Raw genomic sequence first — 22,536 nt, forward strand, 5'->3', positions numbered from 1 at the left:
CTGCCAAGGACCTCCACCCAGAGTATCGTACCGCAACAGTCATCACTTTTACTGGTACGCTCGGTATCATACAGCGCGTCCAAACACACGATTCAACAAACAATAATGAAAGTGATCTTATTTGTTCGTTAATATTGACTTTACGTTATTGTACAAGAGATGAGAAAAGACCTTGTTTATTTCCCAGAATATTTGGGTCAATTATCGTATTCGTTTAGGCCATTTTGTAACTTTGTTTACTGTTTGTTATTGTCTGCATAATAACACCAATAACAAGATCAACAACAACAACAACAATAATAATAGGCCTCAATTCTGATGGGCCCGTTCTAACAGGCCCCAGTTCTGAAGGGCCCGTCCTAACAGGCCCCAGTTGTGATGGGCCCGTCCTAACAAGCCCCAGTTGTGATGGGCCCCAGTCCTAATAGGCCCCAATTCAGGATGTGCCTAGTTAACCAGAGATTTAAACGCACAATAAGTACTCATTACACGTCTGGCAGGTGGCGGCGCGGTACGATAACACCTCCCGCGGTGACCACAGGTGACGGCAGCAGACCACAACAGGTTCACTGCCTTCCCTCATGGAGTCAACACCATTTTTGTTTTACTAATTTATTTACTTATCATGTTCCCTACTTAACACCTCACTTATATGAGATACTTAGAAGGAATTGGAGTCTAGGTTTGTCTTCACGTTAAATATAATAGTTTAATTGGTAATAAGTTTGTAAGTAATTATATGTCAGTCTGTCAGTCTGTCTGTCTGTCTGTGTGAGCAAGGAATACTGTTTGTCTCTCACCTTTGTCTTTCTCTCTTTCTCCCACTGCTCCTCTTCCACCCCTCCTCCTCTTCCACCCCTCCTCCTCTTCCACCCCTCCTCCTCTTCCATCGCTCCTCCTCTTCCACCCCTCCTCCTCTTCCACCCCTCCTCCTCTTCCACCCCTCCTCCTCTTCCACCGCTCCTCCTCTTCCACCCCTCCTCCCTCTTCCACCCCTCTCCTCCTTCCCACCCCTCCCTTCCACCCCCTCCTCCCTTCCACCCCTCCTCCTCTTCCACCCCTCCTCCTTCTTCCACCTCTCCTCCTCTTCCACCCTCCCCCCTTCCTCCTCCTCTTCCACCCCTCCTCCTCTTCCCACCCCTCCTCCCTTTCCACCTCCTCCTCTTCCACCCCTCCTCCTCTTCCACCCCTCCTCCTCTCTTCCACCCTCCTCCCTTCCCCACTTCCCCTCCTCTTCCCACCCCTCCTCCTCTTCCACCCCTCCTCCTCCTCCTCCTCCCACCCCTCCTCCTCTTCCCATGACCTTAAGACACCTCAACAAAGACAACTTACATCTTCCCTCCACCTCCTCCTTCCTTCTTTCCTTTTTCCTCCTCTTCCCTCTCGGCCTCCTCCTCCCAATAGTAGTAGAGGATAGACAGACAAACACAGAGAGAGAGAGAGAGAGAGAGAGAGAGAGAGAGAGAGAGAGAGATCAAAGCAAAGTAGGAAAGTGGTCACAGGTTATGATCACTCCCACCTTGTATATACACACACACACACACACACACACACACACACACACACACACACACACACACACACGACCTGGTGACACTAACTTCCACTGAAAGTCAAAAGATAATTTACAATGTTATTATGTGGTATATTATTGTTCTCTCTCTCTCTCTTTGTGTTAGGTAAGGTTAATATTAAGTTAGGTTAGGTTAGGTTAGGTTAAATATATCAACAACAAATTATCTCAGCTGTTATGTTATATCTCGCGTAATTTCGCCTTATTATGGTAATTAAGCTGTTAGGTAATACCACTATGGTTAACGCACTAACTAACCCAACAAGGTAATTTAAAGGAGGTAGGTCACTGTAACCACTTCTCTAAGGTCAAATTTTAGGTCAAAATGCTGAATTTCATGAATATAACACGTGTATCCTGTCTACCTGCCTGTCTACCTGCCTGTCTACCTGCCTGTCTATCTGTCTGTCCGTCTGTCTGTCCGTCTGTCTGTCCGTCTGTCTCTCCCTCTAGTGTACAATGAGGGAAAGTTTTTATATTCGCTTGAGTCTGAAGTTCAGTTAAATCCTTCCCCTCTTTCCTTTCCTCCTTTCTCCCCCTCTTCCTTTCCTCTCGTCCTCCTCTTCCCTCCTCTTCCTTTCCTCTCCTCTTCCTCTTCCTCCTCTAGACACAAACGCCATAATATTTTTTGGGTCAAGTTTTATGTTTTGGTGAGAGTTCTTACTATGTATGTAGTTCAGGTCCCCACGCCACACTAACACGCCACACCATCTGGCCACACCATCAGGTCACACCATAGACCACACCATCAGGCCACACCACCACGCCACACCACCACGCCACACCATCAGGCCACACCACCACGCCACACCACCACGCCACACCATCAGGCCACACCACCACGCCACACCATCAGGCCACACCACCAGGCTGCCACCCACAGACCACACCATCAGGCCACACACAAACGCCACGCCATCAGGCCACACCACCACGCCACACCACCACGCCACACCATCAGGCCACACCACCACGCCACACCATCAGGCCACACCACCACGCCACACCACCACGCCACACCATCAGCCGCCACCACCACGCCAGCTACCACAGGAGGAAGAAAGAGAGAGATCAGCTAATCAACATTACTGAATAGTTCCTCTGATCTAGGTGGGAGGGAGGTAGGGGAGGAGGAAGGAGGAAGAGGAAGGGAGGGAAGGGGAAGGAGGTAGGGAAGGAGGAAGGGAGAAGAGGAAGGAGGAAGAGGGAAGGAGGTAGAGGAAGGGAAGAGGAAGGGGAGGAAGGAAGGAGAAGAGAAGGGGAAGGAAGAGGAAGGGAGGTGGAAGGGGAGGAGGGTAGGGAAGGAGGAGGGAGGTAAGGGAGGAGGGGATGTAGTTCAGAGCATTGGGGCGGTTGTCTAATCTTAATTGCCACTCCACGAACAATCATTTCATTTACTTGCTCGGTGATTGGTTGTGGTGACGTCATAACTACTAGTCGTAAATGAGGGCTGATGATTGGATAAGTGATGACGTCATAACTATTTGTGAATGAGGGCTGATGATTGGTTAGTTTGTGTGTTTGTGTATTGATTGGTTAAATGGCCCCGTGTCCTGATAGTGTCTACCTACAGTAATCTTCCTTGCTGCTTCCAATCTCAACGAACCTAACCTAACCTAACCTAACCTTAACAAAGCACTAGAAGTAATAGTAGGGGAGGGAGGGAGGGAGGGAGAGAGAGAGGAGGGAGGAGGAGGGGAGGGAGGAGGGAGGAGGGGAGGGGAGGAGGGGGAGGGGGAGGGGGGAGGGAGGGAGGGAGGGAGGGAGGGAGGAGGGAGAGAGAGAGGGAGGGAGGAGGGAGATGAAACGTAGGCTTTAATACCCAGGTGAGACGCTGGTAGTGCCAGGTGAGGGTAAGAGGTCCCTTTCCTTCCCTCCCTCTTTTCTCCCTACCCCCCGCCCCCGTCCGTCCCTCTCCCTTCACCCCCCTCCCTCTTTTCTCTCCTTGCCTGCCTCTCTCTCTCTCTCTTCCTCCCCTCACTCTGACACCCAATTGTTACCACAGACAGACAGACAGACTAACCTCAGCGTTACGTGAGTCTCCCCCCGTTACGTAACTCTCCTACTGTGGTCACGGTGCAGACAGAGACTTATTACTACACCAACACTAATTAGTCATACTTAATTACCCTTAATAGACACCTTAATACGACCATATCTTGATGACCCTGCCAGCGCCACTTAAAGCCTTTGCTAGGTGCCTTAGTCACCTCTACCCTCCTAGGTGCCCTCAGGGATTGCCCTCATCTTCCCTAGGTGGGCGGGAGGACACCAGGGCTCGCCAGGAAGGGTAATGAGGGCGGTGGGCGGCGGTAATGACGGAGGCGGTGTAGGAGACGCCCTTGTTCCCTCAGGCCCTTCCCTCCTGACGTCCTCCACCTTAAGACAAAAGAACATCGCTCGTCTTATGGTTTTCTCCGTCTATAGTTTATTTCGTCATGACAAATGAGCATCACATCTTGTTTAGTTTATTCATTTATTATTCACCTTCCTGGGTCACCTGAATGTAAATAACAGATAACGGGGAGGGAGGCTGTGGTGGGAGGTGGAGGCTGTGTGGGAGGTGGAGGGCTGTGCTGGGAGGTGAGGGGTGTGTTGGGAGGTGGAGGGCTGTGGTGGGAGGTGGAGGGGCTGTGGTGGGAGGTGGAGGGCTGTGTTGGGAGGTGGAGGGGCTGTGTTGGGAGGTGTAGGGGCTGTGTTGGGAGGTGGAGGGGCTGTGTTGGGAGGTGTAGGGGCTGTGTTGGGAGGTGGAGGGGCTGTGTTGGGAGGTGGAGGGGCTGTGGTGGGAGGTGGAGGGGCTGTGTTGGGAGGTGGAGGGGCTGTGTTGGGAGGTGTGGGGCTGTGTTGGGAGGTGGAGGGGCTGTGTTGGGAGGTGGAGGGGCTGTGTTGGGAGGTGGAGGGGCTGTGTTGGGAGGTGTAGGGGCTGTGTTGGGAGGTGGAGGGGCTGTGTGTTGGGAGGTGGAAAATCTTACGTATCTTTAACCCAACATATTCCTAACCTAAACTAACGACAAAACAACCAAATTATCATGACAGAGAGAGAGAGAGAGAGAGAGAGAGAGAGAGAGAGATAAAACAACAAAACAAGCAAATTATAAGAACACTATTCCTGTAACAATAAAACCCGTCCTTACAAAAACACCAAGTCATTTTCAGGGCAAAGACTGAGCCGTGTACAATGTTGCAAAAGTGCTGGTCAGGTGTGCACGTTCAACTATGCAATGACGTAGACAGGTGATGTTTTTGTTTTCAATTTTTGTGTTTGTGGGGATTTTTTTGTTTGGTTTGATTTAATTTTTTTTTATTGTTTTTGTTGTTTTACTTTTTTGTTCTCTCTTGTTCTCTTGTTCTTTGATAAATGATTGAAGTAATATTGACGTGTTGTTATGCATAAAGTCAGAAGCGTACACACACACACACACACACACACACACACACACACACACACACACACACACACACACAGTGAAAATAATAATAAATAAACAAATACTAATAACTAGTAACTCCTTCCCTCAGGCTAGTCATTGACGCCACAGCAGTAAACAGTGACGTCATAGCAGTAAACAGTGACGTCATAGCGGTAAACAGTGACGTCATAGCAGTAAACAGTGACGTCATAGCAGTAAACAGTGACGTCATAGCAGTAAACAGTGACGTCATAGCAGTAAACAGATAATTATACTCAAACCTAAGACCAAAATAACTAACAAATACGTAAATAACATAAATATTGTGATGATGTGGGAAGACAAGAGAGAAGAGAATAAAGGGAGGAAATGGTGAAATGAAATGCCACCTCCCGCCCCTCGAGGCAAACATGGCGTCATACTTATAGTGTTCCTTGGAGGTCGACCTTGAGTGTTGACCTGTGTAGCGTGGTGTTTACCCTGCAGTGTTAACTTAACCTAGAATAACAACCAAGCTCAGACAAGGGGGTGAACCATCAAGTGTTAACACAGCTAGGGGTGTTAACCTTAGTCAGAGGGGTGTTAACACAGCTAGGGGTGTTAACCTTAGTCAGGGGGTGTTAACACAGCTAGGGTGTTAACCTTAGCAGGGGTGTTAACACAGCTAGGGTGTTAACCTTAGTCAGGGGTGTTAACACAGCTAGGGGTGTTAACCTTAGTCAGGGGTGTTAACACAGCTAGGGTGTTAACCTTAGTCAGGGGGTGTTAACACAGCTAGGGTGTTATCAGTCAGGGGTGTTAACACAGCTAGGGGTGTTAACCTTAGTCAGGGGTGTTAACACAGCTAGGGTGTTACTCAGGGGTGTTAACCTTAGTCAGGGAGTGTTAACACAGCTAGGGGTGTTAACCTTAGTCAGAGGGGTGTTAACACAGCTAGGGGTGTTAACACAGCTAGGGGTGTTAACCTTAGTCAGGGGGGTGTTAACACAGCTAGGGGTGTTAACCTTAGTCAGGGGGTGTTAACACAGCTAGGGGTGTTAACCTTAGTCAATGGAGTGTTAACAAAGCAGAGGTTAACCAAGCAGATAATGATGTTTAATGCTTCATTAACCGCCCCACAAGCCACCGTGAGCCGTTAACGAAAAACTGACTTGTGTTCAACGAAGCCCAGACGTATCCAGAAAGTGTTCAACATCAATTAATCAAAGAGGCCATTGATCAGGAAGGGTCTGGCGGGTTTAACGAGAGCTTAGCGAACCGTACTAACAAAGTCTCTCATACAGGTTAGGTTAAGTTTGGTCTGGTTTGGTCTGGTTTGGTTAGGTTAGGTTAGTGTAAGGTAAAATAAGATAAAAAGCAGGTACACACACACACACACACACACACACACACACACACACACACACACTGTCACGTAAGGGGGGGAGGTTTTGTAACGATAAACTCTACTCGTGAGACGTTTACCTGTGGCTACCAATCACCTCGTGTTTCATTCCTCTCACACGCTCTCCCTCACGTAACTACCTTTAAAACAGTTAATTGGGGTGGTTATGGCGGTGGAGGGAGGGGGGACTGGTGGTGGGGAGGGGGGAGTGGTGGAGGGGGGAAGGGAAGGAGGGTGAGTGGGATGGAGGGAGGGGGGGATTGGTTGTGGGGAGTGGTAGGGGAGGGGAGGAGGAGGGACTAAATTCTCTCTCTCATCCACAAAACCACAGTCCAGTGACCCAATTTCATATTCATTATTATACTTGAGACACATTACATCATCATTATACCTCACTATCATCTACCATCATTATACTTCACTATCATCATTATACTTCACTATCATCACCATTATACACCTGACCTACTTTATTCATTATTATCAACATTATCAGTCACACGTATTTTCTGTTGTGTCTTGGAGAGCGACTTGTGTGGACTCCTCTCCTCGCCTCCTACTCATCTACTGACCGGCGCTAATTATAACCAGTATATATATATATCATAAGAGGTGAACATTACTCATGGTATCTGTAGTGGATTGGTTGCCACCCACACATCACCAACACCTACCACTATTATCTACCACCACATACTATCAACCACCATCTATCATCACCCACTATCAACCACCATCTACCACCACCCACAAGTAACGAATTATTTAGTTACAAAAAATAACGTTAATATTCCTTGATTAAACTGAGAGACAAACACGCGGCTTAACGGAGAGGAGGACGGTGTTGTCATAACGTTGTACTGAAGTAATTACTACGTATAGATCAGGGGCGGATCCAGGGACATCAAAAGTGGGGTCCAAAAAGTTGTGGGTGGGGGGAAATGGCGAGCGGAGCGAGCCCACTCATCTGGCCCATATCAAGGCCATTTTGAGGCCATGTGCACTTGATATAACGAGATATTCTGATGTCAATAGTAATTACTTTTTACTATACAAAAATGCCTGGGTACAAAACTGCATTAAAGGAAAAGTATTGGAATTTTCTGGTGAAAATGGGGGTCCAGATACCCAGGACCCTCCACCCTCCCCTGGATCCGCCTCTACAGATAGTAATAGTGTACTTACCCCAACCACCAGAAAGGTCTATGTTGATCTTGTAACCACGAACTCACCTGGAAATAGAGAGAATTTTATATTAATGTTGAGTTTAATATAAGCACGGCAACCTATAGTGGATGGTCAGTCGGAAATAATGTATGATCCACCTCAACAGATGTATGATCCGCCTCAACAGATGTATGATCCACCTCAACAGATGTATGATCCACCTCAACAGATGTATGATCCACCTCAACAGATGTATGATCCACCTCAACAGATGTATGATCCGCCTCAACAGATGTATGATCCACCTCAACAGATCCGCCTCAACAGATGTATGATCCACCTATGCCTCAACACCTCAACAAATGTATGATCCACCTCCGCCTCAACAGATGTATGATCCACCTCAACAGATGTATGAACATGAATGTATATCCACCTCAACAAATGTGTATGATCCGCCTCAATAGATGTATGATCCCCTCAGATGTATGATCAACAGATGTATGATCCACCTCAACAGATGTATGATCCACCTCCGATGTATGATCCACTCAACAGATGTATGATCCAAGATGTATGATCCGCCTCAACAGATGTATGATCCACCTCAACAAATGTATGATCCACCTCAACAGATGTATGATCCACCTCAACAGATGTATGATCCACCTCAACAGATGTATGATCCACCTCAACAAATGTATGATCCACCTCCAACAGATGTATGATCCACCTCAACAGATGTATGATCCGCCTCAACAGATGTATGATCCACCTCAACAAATGTATGATCCACCTCAACAGATGTATGATCCACCTCAACAGATGTATGATCCACCTCAACAAATGTATGATCCAAATGTATGACCTCAACCTCAACAGATGTATGATCCGCCTCAACAGATGTATGATGTATGATCCACCTCAACAGATGTATGATCAACAGATGTATGCCTCAACAGATGTATGATCCACCTCAACAAATGTATGATCCACCTCAACAGATGTATGATCCACCTCAACAGATGTATGATCCACCTCAACAAATGTATGATCCACCTCAACAAATGTATGATCCGCCTCAACAGATGTATGATCCACCTCAACAGATGTATGATCCGCCTCAACAGATGTATGATCCACCTCAACAAATGTATGATCCACCTCAACAGATGTATGATCCACCTCAACAGATGTATGATCCACCTCAACAGATGTATGATCCACCTCAACAAATGTATGATCCACCTCAACAAATCTTTATGTGCAAGTTATCCACTAAACCATTTTCTATGAATATTGTTTTTCCTTCAAAGAAAATGAAATGAAGGAGTGAGTAAGAAAATCTGTGATAAAAAGAAATTAAAATAATGAAGACGATTGATAACTGAACAAATAACTGAGTAAGAACAAAGAACAAATGAATAAAGCAAAGGAAAATAAACACGTAAGGAAAACGATGATTAAATAATAAAGAAGACATTAAACAAACAAAGGAATAGCGAAGAGATGAAGAAGATTAAGAACAAAAAGATTAAACAAGAATAAATAAACAGACAAATACAAATAAACAGGGAAATAAGAGACACAGGCAAACGGAAAAGTGAAGAAGATTAAGAAGTATGAGGGAGGAGGAGTTACAGGAGGTCAGGGAGTGACGAGCCTGACCATCCGTTACTCACCAGTCGACCTTGTACTGAGGGGGAAGGGGTGATGGAGGAGGGGGAGGGGGTGGAGAGGGGAAGGGGAGAATAGAGGAGGGGAGGAAGATGGGAAGAGGGGGGAGGGAAGAGGGGGGAGGGAAGGTTAGGTTAGCGTTAGATTCGGTTAACGTCAAATCAGGTGGAATAAGCTGAGGTGTTAGTCTCCGGGTGATCCAACACGATAATTTAACCTATGAACTGTAATCCACCTGTTAATAAAAAAACTGATTGACTTACTTAAAAAGTATAATGAGAGAGAGAGAGAGAGAGAGAGAGAGAGAGAGAGAGAGAGAGAGGTTTATTGACACGTGACCTTCTTGGAGAGTATTACGGGACATTTACATTGACCTCCACATTGGTGTCCACCTGAACACAATACACCTGTCTGACCGCCTCAAGGAGCAGGTGAAAGTTGATCTCGTTTACACCTCCACGCAAGAACAGTATGGTCGGTTACAACAGTCAAGCTTGTGATGAACGATGTTGTCTGAGTCACCTAAGTATTGGACATAGCCAGTCATTTACCCTCACATCACCAAGGCATAAGCTATAGACTACCGGACAACTAACACTGATAGGCTATAATTTTCACTCGCGTTTAAACATTTATGTCGCCTAGTGAAGCGTCTGGCTGTCCTCGGGTTGGTATGGGAAGAGGTTATTGGTGTTTTACGCTCATCTGACTTTCATTCCTTGTGCAAATTAGCGGATTTGTCTAAAATTAACCAACCTACTTTACCTAACCTACAAGGATGACTAAACATGGTGGGAACCTGCCATGTCTCCCCCCTCCTTAACCCCCCTTGATATTCCTGGATCTGCCCCCGTGAAGGAGTTAAAATTGCATTATTTTAAACGATCTATTTACCTCCAACTGTTTTGTTTTTAACTTCTTGGGGGTAAATTTACTCCCTAACCTCACTACTTGCCCTTCACACACACACACACACACACACACACACACACACACACACACAAAACAGAGCCAGTGTGAAAGTGGTCACAGGCAGTATGACAGAGAGAGTGGCACCACATCTCACACTGACCTAAAACAACTGCTTTAAATTGACCTCGTTCGACTGTCAGATGAAGAAGTGGATTTGGCCCACATCGTAACGTGACCTGACTGACCTGACCCCATGTTACCACAGGCTTCACTCTGTGGTGAGGAAATAGGCGAGGGAGGAAGGGAGGGAAAGAGGGAAAGAAATTATGAGAGTGAGGAAAAGAGAAGAGGGAAAGTGAGAAAAGGAAAAAAAGAGAGAACGGGAGGAGGAAGGAACAAAGACGAAAGGAAAGGCGAAGAGAGAGAGAGAGAGAGAGAGAGAGAGAGAGAGAGAGAGAGAGAGAGAGAGAGAGAGAGAGAGAGAGAGAGAGAGAGATCAAACGGGCCCCAAACATAATGGCATCGGGCCCCATTAAGACTGGGGCCCAGGAGATGGAGGAAACACGTGCACAGTGAACAACTCACACCTGTTACGTCATCACCGCCACCTAGTGCACTACCCCCATTATACCTGTCTGTCTGTCTGTCTGTCTGTATGTATGTATGTATGTATGTATGTATGTACGTACGTACGTATGTATGTATGTATGTATGTATGTACAGTAAATATGTATGTATCTAAACAACTATTATTGTTTACAAAATACAACACGACCAGCCGACTCGCTCACTGGTAAACACAGTGGAGAGGAATTCCTTATGTGTAGTAATTTCAGGTTAGGGGGCCAGCAAGAACACGTGACAGATGGCGGAGGTTGATGTTTACCACACACACACACACACACACTAATTCACCAGGCGACGATTAGTCACCAAAATACGAAAGAAGAAAACAGGAAGGGAAGATGATGATGATATAGGGGCATAGAGGGAGGAAGGAAGGAGGGAAGAGGGGTGACACGAGGGCGAGACAGATAATAACTTCACGTAGAGACTTTCCTCTTAGATACACTTCTCAATCCATCAAGTGTAGTAGCTTCCGTCTTTCGAGTCACGTATAAAAATGAATCAAAACAACCTAAAAATAACTTAGTTCCCGCCAAAACAAATGACATCACGTGTTTACGTTCTGTGCGGTTGGGAGAACAGCTGACCCACCCAAGCAGAGTAGGTACAAGGAGTATCATCCTGTGAGTCGGTCCCAACAGACTGTGTACAATGAAAGACAAAAGTCGTGTCGTGAAGTTTGATGAAAACATATGGCAAAGGGTTCAAACTTCTGGTGCGCTCTGCCTTGTGGTGGGGCTCTTATAATGTTTCACGAGTTATATTTAATCTTCGGACAAAACCGAGACACGACTTTTGTCTTTGATTGTACATGAGACTGCACCAAGGTACCTATGGGAGTACATTGGTAACCCTGAGCCTGGCCGCACTATTTGTGGTCAACCCGACTCTCGCACCCTCTCTCACTTGCCCCATGACCTCCTCCTACACCTCGCCTCTCCCTGACCAGATATCCCTCCTCCTAGAGACAGGTCTGGGACTAGGGACTTGCCACACTTTGCCATAAACACGTGTATTGTACTGCCCCCCACCACCACACACACACACTCATTATCTGACACTTTATGTAACTTGTTGACAAAACCCATGACCCCTCAGGCATGAACTACGCATGCTTCCCTGTTGGGCGCTGTAAACTCTTTATCACTTCGCCTTGCACAGGTCGCAATGAAGGTGTCCAATCAACTTGCCCCCTCGCGGAACAAATTGTATGAAATAAAAATGGAATACGATCATGAAAACGATGTTATTCTCATGTCAGTAACGTTTCTTCCGTCTGTTTAATTCAACTGTTGTGGTGAAACACTTGAACTGAAGGCTTAGTTAAACGCGCGACCTTTGCCCCACATGGATTTGCCAGGCCTAAGGGAGCTACTTCAAATACGTGTTGGCACAGATATCATATAACACATAGGTAAGACACATGACTCACCTCCAGGTATTCTGAGGATACACCAGGTACAAGAGTCGGCGAGGCAAGTGTCCCAGTTCCATGGTGTTCGAGAGACCTTCAATGAACACCATCTCCTCCTCAGCGCCGGGGGAGGAGGGAAAAGCCGCTATGTTATTCTCATGTCAGTAACGTTTCTTCCGTCTGTTTAATTCAACTGTTGTGGTGAAACACTTGAACTGAAGGCTTAGTTAAACGCGCGACCTTTGCCCCACATGGATTTGCCAGGCCTAAGGGAGCTACTTCAAATACGTGTTGGCACAGATATCATATAACACATAGGTAAGACACATGACTCACCTCCAGGTATTCTGAGGATACACCAGGTACAAGAGTCGGCGAGGCAAGTGTCCCAGTTCCATGGTGTTCGAGAGACCTTCAATGAACACCATCTCCTCCTCAGCGCCGGGGGAGGAGGGACCGAGACAGCCTTTAGAAGCTATTGGTTGTACTTGAATATCCTTCATCGTATAGTTCTTGAATACTGTATTACTCTGTCTAAATATTAACATATATAATCTAGTGTTTATTTTCCGGTAATACAACTAATTTATTGTTATTTTCAGGTAATACAACTAACTTATTGTTTATTTTCCCGTAATACAACTAATTTCTTCGTCAATCTTCACTCAACTAATTATTCTAGTTTTCTATCAATAATCCATTAGCATTTGTTTCAATTTCAGTAAAACAGAATCAGTCAAAACTAAGGTAAATATTTGTGTCAATTTCTCGCCACTTTATCAAAAAACATAACTTATTTCTTCAACAAATTTGTAGCCATAATTAATTTACCTTCATTATAAATAACTTTCCAATACTACACAAAAAATATAATTTTTTTCTTTTTCTTTTAAAATCTCTGAAAAATACCAATATATTTTTAAAACATCTATAACAGCAATTAATTTTTGGGGTCGATTTCCTCAGTAAATAAATATTTGTCAGATTATTTAGCGAGATCGACAGTATTAGTTACACTCCCTAGTACTGTAACACTAGTACCAGTTAACACAAGTCCTAGTACTGTAACACTAGTACCAGTTAACACACGTCCTAGTACTGTAACACTAGTACCAGTTAACACACGTCCTAGTACTGTAACACTAGTACCAGTTAACACACGTCCTAGTACTGTAACACTAGTACCAGTTAACACACGTCCTAGTACTGTAACACTAGTACCAGTTAACACACGTCCTAGTACTGTAACACTAGTACCAGTTAACACACGTCCTAGTACTGTAACACTAGTACCAGTTAACACACGTCCTAGTACTGTAACACTAGTACCAGTTAACACACGTCCTAGTACTGTAACACTAGTGCCAGTTAACACACCTCCTAGTACTGTAACACCCCACAATGGTGTCTTAAAACTTGTACCAGAAACAAATTGCATTAATCCCTTGTACTTGACACAAATCACGAGAGAGTTGAAAAGCACTTTTCCCTGGTATCCTAACCCACGTACCAGGTCAACCCAACTCGCCAGGTACCAAGAAAGCCAGGTAATAGATGTACAAGTTCAGGGAGGGTTGGTACCTGAGGCACACCACTGCCTTACACAGCCACCAGCACACGACTGACAGAGGTACACCTGACCAGCTCACCGTCACCCTCTTGTGTGATCACCTTCATATACTTGGCACCACCCATGCCCCAACACCTGTAACCCATGCCCCAACACCTGTAACCCATGCCCCAACACCTGTAACCCATGCCCCAACACCTGTAACCCATGCCCCAACACCTGTAACCCATGCCCCAACACCTGTAACCCATGCCCCAACACCTGTAACCCATGCTCCACCACCATAACAAGTATAAAAAAAAATCCATCAGCATTTTCTGATGTTAGCCCCATAGTCGGATCAAATACATTCAAGAGCCAGTACATGCCCTGGTACTTGCCAACAGTGTTTAACAGAGACGTGACCGACAGGAAACAAATCGATCAGTGGCGAAGAGGATAAGCGAAAAGTAAATCTCCAAAAAATTGGCTGGAACTTTGAAATTTTGAGTCGGTATTCGTTTTAGGATCACCCACGACTTTTCCACCAAGTTATACATTTTCCTGTATATTTTTGATGTATTTTCAATGGATTTTATATTAATTTCTTAGACAAATTCATGAAAATCTTACCAACCCAAATTGTATGGTTAAAAACACTAAAAATCGAACCTAACGAAACCTAACCTAAAGCTAACCAAACCTAACGAAATCTAACCTAACCTAACAAAATCTAACTTAATACAAGATTTTTATTTATTTTTTTGACTACTGTTTTATTCTTTATCGGACAACAGCCAACGGGACACCAGGGGAGAGAAGGTCGACGAGTTGGTGAATGTTTGAAGTGTTCCCCCTCCTCTTCCTCCTCTCCTGCTCTTCTTCTTCCTCCTCCTCCCCTCCCCTCCCCTCCTCCTTGAACCACCATGGCAGAAACCTATCCGAATGATGCTGTCTGTCTGTCTGTATCTCTCTGTCTGTCTGTATCTTTCTCACTGTCTGTATCTCTCTGTCTGTCTGTATCTGTCTCACTGTCTGTATCTCTCTCGCTGACAGTGCACCAGGAGAGAGGGGTGGCTGGTACATGTTGCTTACCTTGGCCCCTGTTACATGCACCCCATCCTCACTGACAACTGCTGCCTCCCTCTATATACAGTACTAACCTAACCTAACCTAACATAACCTTACCTTACCTAATCTAACCTTACCTTACCTTACCTAATCTAACCTAATCTTACCTTACCTTACCTTACCTTACCTAATCTAACCTAATCTTACCTTACCTTACCTTACCTTACCTAATCTAACCTTACCTAACCTCACCTAATCTAACCTAATCTAACCTTACCTAATCTAACCTAATCTAACCTTACCTTACCTTACCTAACCTTACCTAATCTAATCTAATCTAACCTTACCTTACCTTACCTTACTAACCTTACCTAATCTAACCTAATCTTACCTTACTATCTAACCTAGCCTGAATAAATACAAAGTAAATCATAAATACTAAAGCACCTTTCAATAAGATAAACACAGGTTACAGGTGTTGGGGCACAGGTTACAGGTGTTAGGGCACGGGTTACAGGTGTTGGCACAGGTTACAGGTGTTAGGGCACAGGTTACAGGTGTTGGGCACGGGTTACAGGTGTTGGGGCACGTTACGGTGTTGGGGCACAGGTGTTACAGGGGTTAAGGCACGGGTTACAGGTGTTGGGGCACGGGTTACAGGTGTTATGCACAGGTTACAGGTGTTAGGGCACGGGTTACAGGTGTTAGGGCACGGGTTACAGGTGTTAGCATGGGTTACAGGTGTTGGGACACGGGTTACAGGTGTTGGGGCACGGGTCGCAGGTGTTGGGGCACGGGTTACAGGTGTTAGGGCACGGGTTACAGGTGTTGGGACACGGGTTACAGGTGTTGGGACACGGGTTACAGGTGTTGGGGCACGGGTTACAGGTGTTGGGGCACGGGTCGCAGGTGTTGGGGCACGGGTTACAGGTGTTAGGGCACGGGTTACAGGTGTTGGGACACGGGTTACAGGTGTTGTACTCACCCCTGAAGATGTGAATTACTCGAAAGCTCTTTGGAACTTCCTGGCCGCGAAAATACCGGCAACTTTAAAACTACCCACAGACTTGGGTACATCCAGGGTGATATCAGTGAATAATACAGGACCGCGAAATAAAAATCTGCGAATTATCCGGGCGTACTGTACACTATTTCACGAGATAAGAACCATGTAGTAATAGGCAGGTCATACAGCGGTGGACTAAAGATCCCTGATTGGATATTACAATAAACAGACACTAACTACCAAAGAGTTACATGAAATTGGTAAATTGAGGGGTCCAGGAAAGGCTTGACCGGCTAGTATGGTGACAAATAGTGAAGATGACAACTGTTGGCAAGACACAGGCTGGTGATCATAGTTATGAAGATAAACACACAAACTGTACACCACCATCTTGGCTCAGATGAGGGTCGTCATCTTCACTTAATAACTGGATCTGATCTTCTATAATATTAACATCAATACAGTTTTGAATCCTTTCTTCAAGTCCATCCATAAAATATATTTGAAAGGAAATAAATGGTGTGTTAATCCTGAAACCTATTTTATACCAGAGGAAGGATCAGGCAACTCCGTACAGCTAGAAGAGACTAAAGGATGAGACCTGTCCTTCCCACCACACATAAGGAGGCATCTATTGACAATTTCACCTTAGGAGAAAACTGGGAATCTATTGCCAAGCATAACACATTCACTCTCTGTGGTCTACAATTGTTACTGAACTATGACACCAGATGGCAGGGTCAACACCTCAGTTTCCAGTTCCACAAGTTGCATGGTCACTCCCTAACACCAAGCCTGATGGCATTAAGTGCTTTTATTTCCATATTTGGTCACTTGTCTCTGTCTGACTTGAACTATGGAGTCCTTCATAATTGTTAAGTCTTGTGGAGCACATTTTGTGGCATTACTAGATCATTTATTCTGCTAAATGAGCCTGTGTTTGGTTGACAGGCAAACTGGCTACAGCCCAACTATTCCCTAACATGTCACTCAGCCTATCTCTCTGTTGGGATATTTTCTGTCAACTGCTCTTAAGACTGTCCTGTGTTATTAGACAGGTTCCCAGCATCAGGGTATACTAAATCACACGTCCCTTTATAATGTTGGTCTTAAGGGAGGAGACATCAGTATTCTCCCTTTAAATCATCAATGTCGTTTGGTTGCTGATAATTATCTTGTGTGAAGGTTTGAACAAATATGAACATTCAGTCAAGTTGCTTGTGGGTGTAATGCTGAGTCACAGTACTGTAGTCTTTATTGATGTCAATTGTTTAAATATTAAAACTGAGTAGACAGGTTAGCTGATAAACCTGTTGGGTGAGTAACATAGAACACACACTTGTTCACTGAGCAAATACACTTTGGTGCGACTTTTTCTGAGCCATGTAGTCAGCTGTCGTCCCCTTCAAACCCACTCATGCAGCTGTTGCCTCAGTTGGTCTCCTCTATTCTCCCCACACACCTGAACCACCTCAGTCCACCTCTACACCAAACCTATCCTAAAAACTACCCAGCTGTCCATATATTTCTCAAGTGTTTCCTATCTTTCAGCGTCACATTACACATGCACCTCACCATTAACCTCCCACACCTGCAGTATGTCACCCACTTTAACTATTCATGGTTCACTGCCGCACAACAGACACCTTACCTTTCACACTAAGATAAGGTCCTCTTGACTTCAATAAAGGCAGTTACTCCCTAAACTTCCCCCAGGCAATTGTGACTCTTGATCACATCACCCAAGAGGCAGATCTCATCAACACAGTCCAGGGATATATGGGGAGTTTCTCAAGCCTTGCTAAGATCACATGATCAAATACTGAACACTTATTAGTCAGGTCCGTGTAGTCATCAGGTTTGGTGGTTGAAACTGGTAAGCCCTCACGAAGTTTGAGGCCCACATAAAAATATATTTTGAGGAGTAAATGGGAGAACGAGATGGTGAAAATAAGTACTATAAAAGTCTATAAGGAAATGATGTGTGGAGAATTATTAAAGGTGCATATGTGTGGTACTGGACAACAGCAGATGGATGAAGGCAGTCTTAGAGAGAAACATTTTACTGTACTGTGTTATATGACAGCAGGGAGCCTAGATGATTAAATCACTAAATTGTATGACGGAAATTTGGTATTACCAATCCGGTTGTAAAGATATATATATATATATATATATATATATATATATATATATATATATATATATATATATATATATATATATATATATATATATATATATATATATATAGAACGCCCTAATAATTCGCAGATTTTTATTTCGCAGTCCTCTATTATTCGCAGATGACACCCTGGATGTACCCAAGAATGTCCGTGGGTAGTTTTAAAGTTGCCGGCATTTTCGCGGCCGGGACAGGGAGCCATTCGTTCTAGAGACAGTAATTTCTTTTACCTGTATTGTATGTGTGTGTGTGTGTGTAGAAACACATAAAACACATACAAATAAATAATACTGTGTATATCTCACAAATGATCAGAAACAAATGTAGTATTAAAAATGTTGAGTCTACCCTCAAGTCCCCTCCGTGCTTTATTAATAACATAGGAGGGAGTAGACGTGAGGGTAGACTCAACATTTTTAATACTACATTTGTTTGATTTGATTATTTTTGAGAGGATTTTCCCGTTATTTTTATTTGTATGTGTTTTATGTGTGTCTACACACAAATACAATACAGGTAAAATAAATAATTGTCCTAAGGGCAGACACATAGAGGTAATATACAGTGTAAGTACTGTACTGTACATTAGACCAGTTACAGTTTAACCTTCATGTGTTTCTTTGTACACGATACACTCATCTCCACTATCCACCATAAAGCACTTGTGGTCAACTCCAGAGTCTCTTGTCACCCTAAAGTTTACTAAACAACCGTCTATACTGACGCCCCTCTTACCCTCATCTCATCTTATTGTCCCCCACACAAGGGTCACACACAAGGATCACCCCATTTTACTTGTTAGTTTCATCAACCATCGATTTTTTTTACGCTGTACTGTCCTACTCTAAGAGTCTTATGGAGACTATTCATCTCGCTCATTTTAAGTCATTCCCACAACAAAAAATGAATGAAAAATAAAATAAAATAAAATAAAAATAAAATCTCAACATAGCAACCTTAACCTAACATAGCAACCTTAACCTAACATAGCAACCTTAACCTATCATAGCAACCTTAACCTAACATAGCAACCTTAACCTAACATAGCAACCTTAAACCAACATAGGAACCTTAACCCAACATAGGAACCTTAACCTAACATTGCAACCTTAACCTAACATAGCAACCTTAACCTAACATAGCAACCTTAAACCAACATAGGAACCTTAACCCAACATAGCAACCTTAACTTAACATAGCAACCTTAACCTAACATAGCAACCCTTTAACCTAACATAGCAACCTTAAACCAACATAGGAACCTAACCAACATAGCAACCTTTAACTTAACATGAAACTAACCTAACATAAGTGCAACTAACTCCATAGCAACCTTTAACCTAACATAGCAACCTTAACCTAACATAAGCAACCTTAAACCAACATAGGAACCTTAACCCAACATAGCTAGCAACCTTTAATAGCAACTTTAACTCCACATAGCAACCTTAACCCAACATAGCAACTCCTAACTTAAACCGTTACAGGGAACCTTAACCCAACATAGCAACCTTAACCAAACATAAAGTACCTTAACCTAACATAGCAGCAACCTTTTAACCTAACATAGCAACCTTAAACCAACATAGGAACCCAACCCAACATAGCAACCTTTTAACCTTAACATAGCAACCTTAACCTAACATAGCAACCTTAACCTAACATAGCAACCTTAACCTAACATAGCAACCTTAACCTAACATAGCAACCTTAACTTAACATAGCAACCTTAACCAAACAGCAAAAAAAAAAATCTCACCTCACCTAACTCCTTGTTCTTACACGTCCATCTGGTGTAAACTTTGCCTTGACTGTTTCCTCTGGTATACACATCACTGCTTGGGTCTGAACTGTGTCAAAGTTAGAAATTGTGGAGTTTTGATGTTGTAACTATCAATGGCGTCTCCTAGTCGCCACAAACGCCATTATAACTTCCCCATATGGAGTGTGTTGTGTGGGTGTGTGGTGGGTGTGGTGAAGTGTGTTAGTGTGGTGTGGTGGTGAAGTGTGTTAGTGTGGTGTGGTGGTGAAGTGTGTTAGTGTGGTGTGGTGGTGAAGTGTGTTATTGTAGTGTGGTGGTGAAGTGTGTTAGTGTGGTGTGGTGGTGAAGTGTGTTATTGTGGTGTGGGTAAACTAGGTAGTGTTATGTGTGAGTGTGGTGTTGAGATAGTGTACATGGAGTGCGTGTGTGTGGTGGGGGTGAAATTGTTATGCATGGTGTGTGGTTAAGAACTAGTACAGGTGGGGCGGACCAGGTAGACTGTACTGTATCAACTCACAGTCCCAAAGGTCACAGGTAATTGTGGGTGAGGTGGGCAGTGGTGGGGCAGCTGCTGGGTATGGGTATGTCCGGCCTGAGAACTACTACAGCGACCTTGCCCATGTTTCTTGTGGTTTTACCCATGGGCGTTGTTTGATAGCCTCATCTGACGTCATCTACCTGACCTGGCGACAACCTTACCTAACATCTACCTTACCTGACGACATCTACCTAACCTGACATCTACCCTACCTGACGTCATCTACCTGACCTGGCGACATCTACCTTACCTAACGTTATCTACCTCAAATGACGTCACCTACCTGACGTCATCTACCTGACCTGACGACATCTACCTTACCCGACGTCATCTACCTCACCTGATGTCACCTACCTCACCAGAATCGTGTTATACCTGAGTGGGATATTGTTAAGCATTATTATTATTATTATTATTATTATTATTATTATTATTATTATTATTATTATTATATCAAAAGTAGGTACAGTCCCCTTCACTAGTTCGTTTACAGGGCTCGTCATATAGCCTAGGTACAGTCCCCTTCACTAGTTCGTTTACAGGGCTCGTCATATAGCCTAGGTACAGTCCCCTTCACTAGTACGTTTACAGGGGCTCGTCATATAGCCTAGGTACAGTCCCCTTCACTAGTCCGTTTACAGGGCCTGTCATATAGCCTAGGTACAGTCCCTTCACTAGTTCGTTTACAGGGGTTCGGTCATATAGCCTAGGTACAGTCCCCTTCATTAGTACGTTTACAGAGGTTCGTCATATAGCCTAGGTACAGTCCCTTCACTAGTACGTTTACAGGGCTCCGTCATATAGCCTAGGTACAGTCCCCTTCACGTTTACAGAGGTTCGTCATATAGCCTAGGTACAGTCCCCTTCACTAGTACGTTTACAGGGCTCGTCATATAGCCTAGGTACAGTCCCCTTCACTAGTTCGTTTACAGGGCTCGTCATATAGCCTAGGTACAGTCCCCTTCACTAGTTCGTTTACAGGGCTCGTCATATAGCCTAGGTACAGTCCCCTTCACTAGTACGTTTACAGGGCTCGTCATATAAACATTCCATAAATCATTATCTCTGAGATATTTGTTTTAATATTGTTTTACTTTGATTCCATAGTGTGTTTACTATTGTGAGTTTCCTTCTGTCGAATGTAAACAAACACATCACAGTGGTAAACTATATAGCACAGCGTTAAATATTTCACCAAGAAGATTCTGCCAAGGAAACTCAATTAATTTAAAGTGAATTTTGATATTGGCTTGAGAATTCTTCGTCGACATTTGAAGGTTTGTGCGGTGGAGTGCAGACGTTGACCTCCAGCAACAATACTTCAGCCAAACCCTACATGAAGACTGCTTTGTGTGTGTGTGTCTTGGTCATTATGGTAAGCCGCTGTTCTGACTCCCGCCGCCAAACTCCACAGCTACAAGTTACTGTTAGATTACAAATGAATGTAATTTTTTTTAAACACTCTTGATGTACTTGGAGGAATTATATTATCTGAATTTATTATTATTATTATTGGTGGTTGGTTTCAGCAATATCAAGGCTACTATTGGGATAGTTTTGTGATAATAGTAGTAATAGAACTGATAAAATGGCGGCGAAGGTGTGGCTATTGGGGAGGATGGAGGCCACGTTTAAAAAAAATAAAATAAAATAATAATAATAATAATAATAATATATATATAATATATATATATATATATATATATATATATATAAAATAGTATATATATATATATATATATATATATATATATATTATTTTATACTATTATTTTTACTACTACCTCTACTTTACACTACTACTGCTACTATCATCTGACCATATGAACACATTTCTCACAGCCTGGTAAACAGTGTATCACCCGTGGCCTCGTGGACGGGGTGAGGGTGCTCGCTTCTCTTAAAATGTCAAGAGTAAATATGAATACTGTTAACATTGAGAGGAGAGCTCGTGGCAGCGATACTGACTGACGCACAGAACGGTCACCACTGGTCAACTGAGCAGCTAACCTTACCTCACCCAGCCCAACTTAACCTTACCTCACCCAGCCCAACCTAACCTTACCTCACCCAGCCCAACCTAACCTTACCTCACCCAGCCCAACCTAACCTTACCTCACCCAGCCCAACCTAACCTTACCTCACCCAGCCCAACCTAACCTTACCTCACCCAGCTCAACCTAACCTTACCTCACCCCCAACCTAACCTTACCTCACCCAGCCCAACCTAACCTTACCTCACCCAGCTCAACCTAACCTTA

At 44.1% G+C, this 22,536-nt stretch overlaps 1 protein-coding gene across 1 annotated transcript in view; it reads right to left on the reverse strand.

Moving 5' to 3' along the window:
- Positions 1 to 12,291, reverse strand: part of LOC121879685 — a 68,907-nt gene extending 56,616 nt beyond the window's left edge. The window contains exon 1 of the mRNA XM_042386407.1: positions 12,183 to 12,291. Within this exon, the coding sequence (XP_042242341.1) occupies positions 12,183 to 12,274 (92 nt within the window). The 5' untranslated portion in view covers positions 12,275 to 12,291. The remainder of the gene's footprint in view (positions 1 to 12,182) is intronic.
- Between the last annotated feature and the right edge of the window lie 10,245 nt (positions 12,292 to 22,536).

This window comes from Homarus americanus, unplaced genomic scaffold, assembly GCF_018991925.1.
Source record: "Homarus americanus isolate GMGI-L3 unplaced genomic scaffold, GMGI_Hamer_2.0 scaffold42643, whole genome shotgun sequence".
In the NCBI taxonomy this organism is placed as follows: Eukaryota; Metazoa; Arthropoda; class Malacostraca; order Decapoda; family Nephropidae; genus Homarus; species Homarus americanus.